Raw genomic sequence first — 12,730 nt, 5'->3', positions numbered from 1 at the left:
GATGAGATCTTTAAATACGTTGAAATAGACTGTATATATCATGTGAAATAAATAAATAATGGCAGGGGGTTGGGTGATTCGGAATAAATAATAAATATGGAAGATATAAATATCATCAATGATGGAAGTTCTTTGGTAGTCCGTTAACCTTACCGTCATAGATGGTTGCATTTGGGACCCATCCACCGTATTCGATGTTAGGATGCTTTGAGTTGAACTGTGCGATTCTCTCCTCGATAATTGGTCTAAAGTTCTTGACGAGAGCTTGAACTGGCCAAGCAGCAGCATCACCTAAACCACAGATGGAGTGGCCCTCAAGACGTTTCGTCACCTCGATGATCATGTCGATCTCCTCTGGCTTAGCATCACCAACGACAAATCTATCCATGGCCTTTGATAGCCATGTGGTACCTTCACGACATGGAGTACATTGACCACAGGACTCGTGACGGTAGAAACTGGACAAACGGGCAATGGCCTTGATGATATCAGTGGACTTATCCATGACAATGACTGCACCAGTACCTAACGAGGAACCAACCTCTCTTAGACCATCATAGTCCATCAATGCCTTTTCAGAAGCCTCCTTGGTCAAGTTTGGCACAGAACAACCACCTGGGATGATGGAGAGCAAGTTATCCCAGCCACCACGGACACCACCACAGTGAATCTCAATCAAGTCTCTTAATGGGATACCCATCTCCTCCTCAACAACACACGGTTTGTTGACGTGGCCGGAAATACCGTACAACTTGACACCAGCGTTACCTGGTCTACCCAAGCCTGCAAACCATTCTGGGCCTCTTCTCAAGATAGTTGGAGCAACAGCAACGGTTTCAACGTTGGTCACGGTGGAAGGTCTACCAAAGAGACCAACAGCAGCTGGGAAAGGAGGTTTGAGACGTGGCTTACCTTGCTTACCCTCGATGGATTCAATCAGCGCAGTCTCCTCACCACAGATGTACGCACCCATACCACGGTGGATGAAAACGTCAAAGGCATAACCTGAGCCACACGAATCCTTTCCAATCAATCCTGCTGCGTATGCCTCGTCGATGGCCTGTTGCATTGCAATAGCCTCTTCAAGGAACTCACCTCTGATGTAGATGTAAGCAGCTGTGGCGTTCATGGCTCTACCAGCGAGTAAACAACCCTCCACCAACTTATGGGGCTCCTTACGCATAATCTCACGATCTTTACAGGTACCAGGCTCTCCCTCGTCCGCGTTGACAACGAGGTATCTTGGGCCCTCGTTCTTCTCCCAGCCTGGCGGGTTCATGAAAGACCACTTCAGCCCAGAGGGGAAACCGGCACCTCCACGGCCTCTCAGCCCGGACTTCTTCATCTGGTCGATGATCCACGCGTCTCCTTTCAGCACAATCTCCTTGGTCTTGTGCCAGTCTCCACGCGCCTGCGCTGACTTCAAGTCCTTGCCGTAGTACGAGTACAAGTTCTGGAAGATACGATCCTGGTCGCTCAGCTTTCCCAGGCGGCGGTTCGGGTTGGCCTCCGCCACTGTGGCAAGCGTGCGCTTGGACAGGCGGAATGCTGACATGCGAGTCAAACTGGACATCCTTGCTTGCTTTGTTGTTTGTTGATGTTTGTTGATGTTTGTGGTTTGTTGATAATTTGTGGTTTTCTCCTTTGAGTCTGTGAAAGCTTTTTCCCCCCTGCTCTTTGTCATGGGAGCCCCTTGAAATCTCATTGGCGGGAAAGAGGTTTTGAGTGTGTGCGGAAAATTGCCGCTTTGGGCTGTGTGCGGAAGGGCTCTGGTGCCATGGCGATGGTGACGGTGTGATGAGATGGCCATGTGATCAGATGGCAATGTGATCAGATAGCAGGGTGATCAGATGGCAGTGTGATCAGATCGCAGGGTGACAGTGTGGTGGTTATGGAGAGAAGAGCAGTGGGGAGCACCTGCTGGCTATGTGGGCGATGTCTTTTGTGCGGTGCGATGGGGCATGGGCAGGGAGTGGTCGCGCCCAAGGTAACGGCGATGGCAGCGGTGGTAACACAGGACGAGCCGTTGTTGGGGGGGGGGGGTTCGACTGAGTACACGGTACCGTGGTGGAGAAGCAGACGTGTTCGAAGATCCAGGCAGTGGTGTGCGTGCTCCGGGTGCTCTAGGTATATATTCCTGCCTATATAGTATAGCCATTGTTGCTGAGAGAATCATATTGGCTAGTGCATCGCATCGATGCACCACACGCTGAAGCATGTCGCCATTCGTTCTCTGTGTGGGGGAATAGCCCAACGCACAACGAACCAGACTAGTGAGCTGATGTATGTGCTTAGCTACACGCCAACACGGGCATTCTCGCCAACAGTGGCGTACGGATACAACGCCATTCCGTAGCACTGGACCATCGTCGCTGCGTATCGATCACACGTACAGAACACTGGCATAGAACACTGGAATAGAACACTGGAATAGAACCCTAGAACGCGGCCCACGCCCATCAACTACGTCACACGCTCGAGGGCTTCCACCACGAAAGCAGACTCCGAGCAGTCCTCCGCTACAGCTTCACACTTGTGCTACACAATCCCCATGCTCTTCACATTAGACCCTCGGGATTCTGACCGTTGCCATCTCTCATCGCTTTTTTCGAGTGGAAGGACTTTCCTAATTAGGAAATCCTAATCACGATAGCGCTTTCCTGCCAATCACCGCTTATCGGGTAAACGCTTTTTCGGTTTTTGTCGTTTTGTCGTTTTTTTTTTCACTTGTATATAAAAAGGTCCCTTGGGACGTTTTATCTCTTCTCTCCAGTCAGTGTATTACTCTTGCTACATCCATAATAACCATCCAGTGTTCTACCACTTAGGTACTGTCCAGATCGCACAAACTACCATATTCAATTCACACAATCATGTCCTGTTGCTCAAAGAAACAAGCTCAAGAAACCAAGCCAGCTGCCCCAGCTCAGATCTCCGTTGTGAAGACCGCTGCCTCTAAGGGCTGTGATGTGTGCGGAAGTGCCACATGTAAGTGTCTTCCAGAGAACTGCAAATGCACCGTGGACTCTTGCAACTGTGACATCAAGCTCTGAATGTCGCCAGGTACCATGATCACGACCAGATAACTACTCCCTTACATAACACGCACATGAGACATAATACTCCAGTTGGGCCTGAATTGGGCGCTGATGATCCAATATGGAGTCGGGCCAAGGATAATAACCGGTGAAATCAATGCACGCTCTTTTATACTTCAGCTAATTTGATAGGTGTATAATACACATGGGCATTACACCACCGAGAGAATGTACTAGCATCGTTCCCATCACCAAAATGCTGTGTAGCTATTTCGTGGGTTGCACCTTCCCCATTAGGCCACAGGCGCTGGATCTGTTTTCTCATATATGCCGTTCTCCAGCCTGTTCTGAAAATCGTCCATTTCCGGTTATCGCCCATTTCCGGTAAGCGCCCAGAACGCGGGATGACTAAAGAGACACAAAAACGTGTAAAATGCGTACTGCGCGTTGACACAAACAGTGCGTTATACGCAATTGGCTAATTGGATCCATTAGCATACAATCTATACCACAGTGTACGTGAGCTCCTCTGAGTGTAACTATCTACGGCTTTTGAAACGTGAGCTCTCTATTACCTAACGTACGAAGGACGCTTATATATTTCAACTATCTAGTACTAGGCTTAGTTTTGGCTATTGCTTCAGCGTGTATAAACAGCTCTATATAGCAAGCTGCGTATGTTGCCAACAGAGATGGATCAGCAGTACAGCTCGCCGGTGGTGGGCACTCAGCGTGGCTCACAGCAGTGGTCTCCGGGCCCTGGTGCTTCCAGAGTGTCAGATCAGCCCCTGAGAGAAGGGCTGTTGAGTGAAATTGGTAATGTTGCCTGGGCCGTTGGTTCTGATAACGATAACGACAACGACGTCACTCTGGGTGTTGTCTCTTCACTCTTGAGCAGTGCTGTCCATAGTGAGTCCAGTTCCACTGTTTCTTCACCTGGCGAGTGCTACAGTGACAGCCACGTGGTTAGAAGTTCGAGAAGTGGACATAACGTGGAGACTGTGTATATGAAGCCCGTTGTGGATCCGACCTTGCAACAGTCGCTCGTGGAAACGTTTAGTGCAATGGGGTTTGAGTACGACTCTGAGATTCCTAGCGAGGATGAAGACGACGATGGTAAGGAGAACAGTACCTCTATTGGTGTGTTAAGTGGTAAATCAAGGGTATTTCCATTGCAGTTCTTGTCAAACCACTGTGCTTTGAATAATGATGAGGAAGATGAATCTTCTGATGACGGCTCACTTGATGATGAGGATGATGATGATTTGATTCTAGACGAGGAACCACCTTATAAAGAGCGGAACCCCAAGATACCAGAGCAAGAATCCACACATTGCCTTCCTGTAAATGTGCTATACAAAACCAATGATAATGTCAAGTTCATCGAGAACATTGAAGATATAGACGATAAGACTTGGTTACCAAGGTATTTCCAAGGTCATAGAATCAAACGGTCTCCAATATTGAAAGGGTCCTCGCAAGTTGAGTACAAATATAACAGGAGATGTCCCAAGTCCTCCAATGGTTGTGAAACAAGATGTTGTGGATTCAAAGAGCGGACAAGTGCTTCATTCATCTCGAATCTCACCTGTTGGAGGTATGAAAGAAGGCACTGTCTCACTGGAAGAGTTGAGAGGATGTGTCGCTTATGTCGAGGTCAAAATTGGGTCCTCAAGGCGGATTTCGAAACTCACTTGCTGCTTTCCCATGGTGTACTTCAACCTCCTGGTTTATCACCAAGTCTCCTACCCCTACCTGGATCAGTGTTTGAAATATCTCAAAAGCAATGGATCAATAGATCCGTCGAATGTCCACATTGTTCCCAATGGATTCAATTGGGCCAATTGCCCGATGGACAATTACAATATTCGAAATCACAGGGACTCTACTTCAACTATTTTCTTCACATCCTCAAGGCACACCAAGATGTTCACTCATAGCCTGTTCTCTATTGTTACAATAGCAAACTATCACGGTTGTTACTACGCATCTGAGAAATTATGATGAACTGCATCTGTTTTTTCTTCTTTTCATATCATTATCTTTTCGATCATCCTAAGGCATGGCTTGTGTCATCTCTACATAGACTTGTCGAGAATCCAGAATTAGCCAGATACTCCCTCCTTCATACGTAGCTGAAACAGCGTTTCTGTCACCTTTTTTCCCACGTCTCAATCGTTTCTGTTGTGGTAGCTCATTCTTCTCTTAAAATCGTTGTATTCAAATGACTGAGGGAAGTATCCCGCTGATTCTGCATCCTGGATCTTTTCATTCAGCTGATTCGAATGGAAGCATGACTTGTTATCGTCCTCCTCCTGTACGGTCCGTCTCCTCAACTCTTCAATCGCCGCATCATGGTACGCCTTGAACTTTTGCAATCCCTCGTCATCCTCGTCATCATCCAGCGATGAGCGTCTCAGCCCGCCATACTTGATGCCAAACTGTTCCTCTGAAGCAGCAGCATCCAGGTCAATGCTCTTCCGCTGCATTAGTCTCTTGGTGTCCTCTGGGCTGTAATGTGGCTGCACAGTTGCCTGTACAAAAGATGGTGATGACCGCTGGTACGACGTCTCCGACGTCTCCTGTGTCGCCGCCACACCATGGGCGGTCTTATCCAGTGGATCAACACCGTTGTTCGATGCAACCGCCATGTCTGGACGGGTATTCTGACGGGTATCTGCATCGCCAGCGCTGTCCTTGGTGGAGCTAGCACTAGCATCGGCCACCGCGCTACTGGCCTCCGCAGAGCCCCCCGTCTCCCAGTGGCGCTTCACCCTGCTGATGATCTCGCTCAGGTCCTTCGACGAGTGCTTACGCAGTGCCGATATGTAGTTGGACGTCTGTCTGTGTGCCAGCGGTGCTGGTTGTGGTGTGCTGCAAGCACGAGGTGGATGCTCGGCATCGCCGTTATCATCACTGTTAACCCCTAGGAACCCTCCACAGCGACCATAACCTGCGGCATCCAGCTCCGTAGAACGTGGTGATGGACTCTTGATAACCATTGTCGATAAACAGGAATAAAATATCCTCTCGTTGATGTAAGCACTGTAAACCCCTGTGAAATGTGCCGATGTTCCTTGCCGTTAACGCACAAAAGATGGAATTAAGGGAGAGAACAAGACGATCGCTTGCTCTTTGTCTCTGCCTCTCTCCCCCCCCCCCCCACTGCGCGGAAGGCGGATAATTTTTTCTCTTTAGCGAAAGCTGGTGATGGCTGACTCTGCCATTTTTTTAGTGTCTGGATGGCCATGTGGTGTCTGGATGGTGTGCCTTGGTCGGTTCAGCCGAGGTACGATGAGCTCCGGGGCGTCGTGTCCTCGGTTTTCCCGATGAGGAAGGTGAAGGAGCACGACGCCGGGGGATGTTCCCCCCCCCTCCCGGGTTTTGACCTGCTGTTTCCGGCAGGCTCGCGTCGGCCGCACTCGTCAGCCGGTGGATGACGGCATTACTCCGAAGCTTTGGGGATGAAAGGTGGAGGGACACATCGCTTGCGATGGGGGAGGGAGGGATCGTGCGATTCTCGAGTTTCACCCTGTTGAACTTGTTGTTTTCCCTGCTGGACTGTGAGACTTGAAGGCATACGTTGTGGAGCATCGTGATTCGGGTTATTTTGGCTTTGAACTATGTCCACATTGACTATCTCGTCTGCTGCTAAGGGCTCTGATGTTGTGACCATCACCACGGGTGATGGTAAGACGCACGAGTAGTGAGTATTGATTTCAACTCCGAAGTGTCTCCTGGGTGTCTCCTGGGTGTCTCCTGACATTCTATGAGGAGCCTTGTCGGGCTACAGAGCCCTGTGCTAACATCGTGAACAGCTTGAACTTCTGGCTCAGAGACAACTGTACGTGTCCACGCTGCTTCAGCGAGGCCACCTACCAACGTCTCGTTGACACTTACAAGATCGCCGAGGACGTACACCCAGATCAGGTGGCCACGACGGCCAACTCGTTGAAGATCGTGTGGAACGATGGTCACGTTTCCACCTTCTCCAGTGAGTGGCTACAGCTTCACACGAAGGAGTACACTGCGCCATCGCCTAAGAAGGAGGAGCTGTACCCGGAGCGTGTGCTCTGGACCAGAGCGACCATCGCCAACAACAAGCCAACGGTTCCTTATGAGGCCGTGATCAGCGGGGACCACAAGCAGCTCCTGGACAACATCCACAGCTATGGATTCTCCTTCATCCACGGAGTTCCAGTGACGGCAGAGGCCACTGAGGAGATGTGCAACAAGTTCCTTCCTATTAGACACACACACTATGGTGGATTCTGGGACTTCACCTCAGACCTGAGCATGAAGGACACCGCGTACTCCGACATTGAGATCCCGAGCCACACTGACGGCACATACTGGGAGTATACGCCATACCTCCAGTTGTTCCACCTGTTGTTCCATGATGGAACTGGCGGTGAAACAACTGTTGTTGACTCATTCAAGTGCGCAAGGGATTTCAAAGAGGAGTTCCCTGAGGAGTACAAGCTCTTGAGCGAAGTTGAGGTTGAGTGCCACTCCCTGGGAGATGTTCATCTCGTGCAACGTAAGCCTGTTCTCATCCATGACAAGAACGGAGAATTGGTGCAGGTGTCCTGGAACAACTCTGACCGTTCTACAAACTATCACTTGGACAATGACACTTTGAAGAAGCTCTACTCTGCCTTGCGTAAGTGGAACACGGTGATCAACAGACCTGAGAACGTGTTCTGGCAACAACTTGTTCCTGGTGAGATCCTCATCTTTGACAACTGGAGGGTGTTCCATGCTAGAATGGGCACCACAACAGGGAAGAGAAGAATGTGTGGTGCGTACTTTGACAGAGACGATTTCCTCTCGTCTCTGAGAAGATTCAACGCCACTAGCGAGGAGGACCTGTACAAGCGTTCTACTTGATGATGTATCTGTGGAAACCATATAGTACACCTATCATTGCCAAATAGTTTTATAACATGTATGTAAAATGTATGATTGTTTGTCTAAACGGATCCTCTCTTCTCTCTGAGTAATCTCTTGTACTTCTTGGAGCTGATCTTCTTACGCATCAGTCCTTTGAAACGTGGTGGAATGTATTGGCAAACGAGCCAATTGAGCACCGCGGCAACCACGATGAGCCACTTGAATCCCAATGATATTGCAGTGAGTTGGAAAAGCTCGCCCCAGAACCCTTCACTGTCAACGTTCATCAGGGCAATGGAGAGCACGACACAGACGATGACGTTGATAATGAATGGCACATTCTTGACAATAGGCTCACGGTACGGTGGGCCGACGGTCAATGTCAGTGCACACAGGATGTACTGGAAGTTGGAGAACAAGAACAGAACAGTGTTATCTGAGGACTGGACCGCATCATCACCACCTGGAACTGGCTTAATATACCATGGCTCTGTCTGTACATATTGCCAGATGAACACTTGGAACAGAAGCAAAAGAACAATGTTCGAAACAAGTGGGATCAAAAGCTTTGGAGATACAAGATTCGCAGATGGTCTCTTTGCAACGACTGTGCCATACGCATCTGACCACGACATGAATATGGCTAATGGCAAGATCAAGAACAGATCAATCCACAAGAACTGGAAATCACCCAAGTTCGATCCTCTCTTGTAGAGAATAGACACTGTGACGAACTGGATCGCAGAATATAAGGACATGTACTGGAAACAACTAAAAGATGTAACCAAAGATGCACGTCCTTGTCTGATAACTTCAAGAACACAAGATATTTCAAAAGTACGTGATGTGAATGGAGCAGCAACAGAGGCTTCAGCTTCAGAAAGAGAAACACCAACGTCTGCGGCCTTCAAAGCACCGCAGTCATTAGCACCATCACCACAGAATCCCACTGTGTAGTCCAAATCTTGAAGTCTCTCAACAAGCTCATGCTTCTCATCAGGAGACATACGAGCAAAGATGTTGGCGTGCAAGAATATCGTATCGATGTAGTGCTCAGAGAACCCATGTGTCTCATCCTTCAACAAGTACCTGAATACGTCTCCAGAAACAGCAAAGCCATACGACTTGTACGATCCGTGTAGTTCTAACGTGTTTCTATCCAATCTCAAGCTCTCGTCATTGATCTCTACCCACTGAAGTTCATCATCGATGAACTGTGGAACAAATATAAGATCCTCCTGAATCAAACCACACTCGCGTCCAACACTGACAGCTGTCAAAAGGTTATCACCTGTACACATGACGGTTCTCAGCTTTGCTTGCTTCAACTGTGCCAACACGCCGGCAGTTGATGGTTTTAATCTGTTCTCGAAGACTATGAATCCTAGGAATCTCAGATTGGACTCAGCTTCGGAACGGGATATCTTTTGAGAGTAGAGCCAAGTGTTCTTCTTCAGCTTCTTCCCTGCACATGCAATAACTCTATAACCACTATGTGTATAATGGTGAAGTAAAGCGTCATAATTTGGGGGGAATGATTTGGCATCACAGAGGTCTCTAATAACCTCCGGTGCACCTTTTGTAAAGACATTAAGGTCGTTTCCACTTTTGAGAACAACACTCATTCTTCTCAGCTCTGATACAAACTCGAAGCTCTTAAGAATACCAAACATTCTGCTCTTATCCTTTGGATAGACAACAGCAGGTGTGATACCTGCATTCTCAGGAAGAATATTCTCATCGCCTGATCCTTCGCTTGAAGGATTGAAGCCTTTGAATTCCTCCTCATAGTTCCAATTGGTGAACTCAAACATCTTGTAATCTAATGGATCACCTATTAGTTCGTTGTCCACAACTCTGAGAGAATGACAAGCAACCATAGCTCTAACCATATGTTCGTCCAAACCGTTGATATTGGTGCTCAGTTGATCAAAATTTGCAGCGGAGTGGACACCATAGACGTCCAAGCCATCTTCTGTCAATGTACCAGTTTTATCAAAGCATAAAATGTCCAACTTGCCCCCAACATTAACACGGGTAGGTGCAATACAAAACACATTCTTCTTCTTTAGTCTTGCCAAAGCAAAACTAGTGCCTATGGTTAGTGTCGCAGGCAATGCAGGTGGAACAACAATGGTAATGATATCAAGAGCTCTGAGAACAATGATACGTGTTCCCAATCCCAACTTTATGAAGTTGATGGTGGAGAAGATGAAGCCAAAGCCAGCAATGCATGACATGAATCCGATGTACTTGAAAGAATCCTCATAAAACTTGAATCCAGCAGGCTTTGGGAATAACATAGAGCGTAAAAGAGACCCCTTTGTTGTCGAAAACCCAGTACGTGTAACCAGTGCAAGTGCTGGATCAGAAGCTGCATGGCGAACCCTGATGATTTTAGTTCCATTGAATAAGTACGACTTAGCCAATATAGCAGGGATCTGCGATGATGCCTCCACCAAGCATCCCAACGTTTCTTCTGTTGCAGGTAACTTTGACACCGGGACTGATTCACCGGTTAGCATTGACTCGTTCAGAATAGCGTCACCTGATAACAGCACAGAGTCACATGGGACAGTGTTTAGCGAAGGATCTGATATTTCATACACATCACCGGGGAATAGATCATTGGAATCAATCTCTTTCCAGAAGCCATTTCTCCAAACACGAATTTTACAGGTGAATCTCGAGATCTCAGCCAAACGTCTCATTGTTGCCCTAGTTTCAACAAGAGTATTACCAATTGATACAACAGAGATCAAGAATATACACGTTGCATAGTAGTAGTACTCATCAAATGCCCACAGAATGATGGAAAACACCTGAAAGATATAGAATGGGTGTAAGACTTCCTCCACAAGAAGCTGTGATATTGGTCTTTCCTTGATATCTAAGGTGTTTTGGTTAAACACAAGAGATCTATCATCGTACTGATCTGTAGAGAGTCCATCCTTCGAGTGGTGTAGCCATTGGTGGTCCACCCAGTTTGTATTTGTCTTAAAGATATCCTCCACTGGTGTGTAATAGAACTTCAGATACCTGTATTCCATTGATATGAGAATTGGCATCACAGGATCCAGGTTGACGTGCAATTCGTCCGAGGAAGAGACATGCAGATGTGGCACGTTCATTATTGTCGATAAAGGTCTATTGTACCACTGTCTGTGAACTTGAGTAACTGTTAATTCACCGTGTTCAGTCTCAATAACCACCCATTCAGCCTTGGCCAAGGGGGTCTTTTCACCAATCAGAGCAAATTTGTAGCGTGGGAACCATCTCATAAAGAGGTAAAACATACCAAGAGTGACAGTAACCAATAAGTAGTACAGGTAGAGCCGAGCTCTATGGGTTTTATAGCCTGCAATACCCAACACCAAGTCCTCCTCGGCAATGTAAAATCTTTGAAAGTGCAACTTTGCAGGGAACGATGGATAGTACTGCTCATGAAGCTCGGGCTCCACCTCGTGGGTATTAGATGCTATGTTTGACGTTTGTGGGTTGATTTCCTCGTTACCACTTTCTTCGTCCTCCTCGAGCAAGGCTCTAGTACTATCACTGGGGAATCGGTCTCTAAAGGTATAGGTCGACGTCGTCGTGGTTCTTTCAAGAGACCCATAATCATGGACACTTGCGCTTGTGAAGCTGTCCCTTCTGTAATCTTCGTCCCAGTTGGTATCATAGTCCACATTCTCATCCATTGTGGATGTACCTTGGGCAGCCTCAATGTCCTGTGGGTCGAAGAATCGGAACTGGTCGATTGACTGAGACCTTGAGCGGCCATGAGAACTTGTACGCGAGTGTAACCGTGTCAGGTTCACCACCTCGCTTGGAGAGTGGGCCATTCTGCCACGTCGTATCGATGACGCCGCGGAGCTCGGGACTGAGCTGTGACGGCTGTCTGACTGTCTCCCTCCAAAGTGGTGATGATGGTGGAATGTCGAAATCGACGAGGGGATGATTTCAGAACCGGCGCCTCCAAACATCTCTGTGCTGTTGACCTCGGTCTGTGACACCACAGACTCCCTCCGTGACGCCACGGACGGTCTGTGTGAGTGGTCCATCCTGTCCAATTATGGCTTGCTGTGCTTCTATGTCTCTCCCTGTGTGCTCTTGTGACGGGTATAAACAGTCCAGAACCACAGCTTCTGTTGTATCTATACGTATCAATGAGAAAAGCAGTAAACCAGCCCGCTGAGCACTGTGAACTGCAAACGATAGTGTGTTGAAGCTAGGTGAAACCGTTGGGAACAGTTCATGAAATGGGCTACAAGTCGCAGCTTGGGCCGTAAAGGGTAAAGGGTTCCGGCTCCATAACAAGCAACCGTCATCGACGCACGCGCCCGTGTATGGAACACCCGGACACCACCAGACAACCCCACCCGGACACCTCCACCGTACAGCCCATCGCACAACGGTGTGCTGATCAGGCCGTGGTGATGAAAGCTACGCAAATAAACGAAAAGGGAGGAAAACACGCACACGTCATTGATAAGCAGACTACAGTGGCTGGTTGGGTCGTTGAAAACTCGCAGCCTTTGGGTGCGCTGTTACAGCACTCTCAGCTCAGGTGATAGAACACAACCTCGTGTGATGAGAAAGCCCTAACTTGGTGTGCGGATGTTTGTGTTGCATTTGGTGCGTGTGCGAAATTTGCGAAATTTGCGAAATTTTTATAGAGCGACACACATTTCGAAAATTTTCACCTTCTCTTCCTCTGTTTCAAGCACCGTGGACAAGTGTGGTTCACTGTGTGCTCCACTGTGTGCTCCACTGTGTGCTCCACTGTGTGCTCCACTGTG

At 48.1% G+C, this 12,730-nt stretch overlaps 6 protein-coding genes across 6 annotated transcripts; 3 read left to right on the top strand and 3 right to left on the bottom strand.

Annotated features, from left to right (window-relative positions):
• Positions 1-2: 2 nt before the first annotated feature.
• On the bottom strand, positions 3-2,044 carry CYBJADRAFT_166605 (nucleotide-binding respiratory complex I subunit). Its single transcript, XM_020214555.1, has one exon. The coding sequence runs from the start codon at positions 1,682-1,684 to the stop codon at positions 116-118; it is 1,569 nt and encodes a 522-aa protein (XP_020071861.1). The 5' UTR covers positions 1,685-2,044; the 3' UTR covers positions 3-115.
• Positions 2,045-2,760: 716 nt separating this feature from the next.
• On the top strand, positions 2,761-3,295 carry CYBJADRAFT_166602 (uncharacterized protein). The gene has a single exon (XM_020214554.1). It carries the CDS (start codon positions 2,874-2,876, stop codon positions 3,051-3,053), a length of 180 nt encoding a protein of 59 aa, XP_020071860.1. The 5' UTR covers positions 2,761-2,873; the 3' UTR covers positions 3,054-3,295.
• A 289-nt stretch (positions 3,296-3,584) lies between these two features.
• On the top strand, positions 3,585-5,101 carry ECM8 (Ecm8p). Its single transcript, XM_020214553.1, has one exon. The coding sequence runs from the start codon at positions 3,731-3,733 to the stop codon at positions 4,976-4,978; it is 1,248 nt and encodes a 415-aa protein (XP_020071859.1). The 5' UTR covers positions 3,585-3,730; the 3' UTR covers positions 4,979-5,101.
• A 50-nt stretch (positions 5,102-5,151) lies between these two features.
• Positions 5,152-6,195, bottom strand: CYBJADRAFT_188992 (uncharacterized protein). Its single transcript, XM_020217326.1, has one exon. It carries the CDS (start codon positions 6,038-6,040, stop codon positions 5,210-5,212), a length of 831 nt encoding a protein of 276 aa, XP_020071858.1. The 5' UTR covers positions 6,041-6,195; the 3' UTR covers positions 5,152-5,209.
• A 466-nt stretch (positions 6,196-6,661) lies between these two features.
• CYBJADRAFT_171831 (Trimethyllysine dioxygenase) lies at positions 6,662-7,928 on the top strand (the record flags this gene model as incomplete). The annotated part of the gene is made up of 2 exons (XM_020216262.1): positions 6,662-6,744; positions 6,857-7,928. 2 exons carry the CDS (start codon positions 6,662-6,664, stop codon positions 7,926-7,928), a joined length of 1,155 nt encoding a protein of 384 aa, XP_020071857.1.
• A 7-nt stretch (positions 7,929-7,935) lies between these two features.
• YPK9 (putative acid anhydride hydrolase) lies at positions 7,936-12,164 on the bottom strand. The gene has a single exon (XM_020214552.1). It carries the CDS (start codon positions 11,990-11,992, stop codon positions 8,012-8,014), a length of 3,981 nt encoding a protein of 1,326 aa, XP_020071856.1. The 5' UTR covers positions 11,993-12,164; the 3' UTR covers positions 7,936-8,011.
• Positions 12,165-12,730: the final 566 nt, after the last annotated feature.

This window comes from Cyberlindnera jadinii, assembly GCF_001661405.1.
Source record: "Cyberlindnera jadinii NRRL Y-1542 unplaced genomic scaffold CYBJAscaffold_3, whole genome shotgun sequence".
Taxonomy (NCBI): Eukaryota; Fungi; Ascomycota; class Saccharomycetes; order Phaffomycetales; family Wickerhamomycetaceae; genus Williopsis; species Williopsis jadinii.
This window is presented reverse-complemented; position numbering and strand designations above follow the sequence as displayed.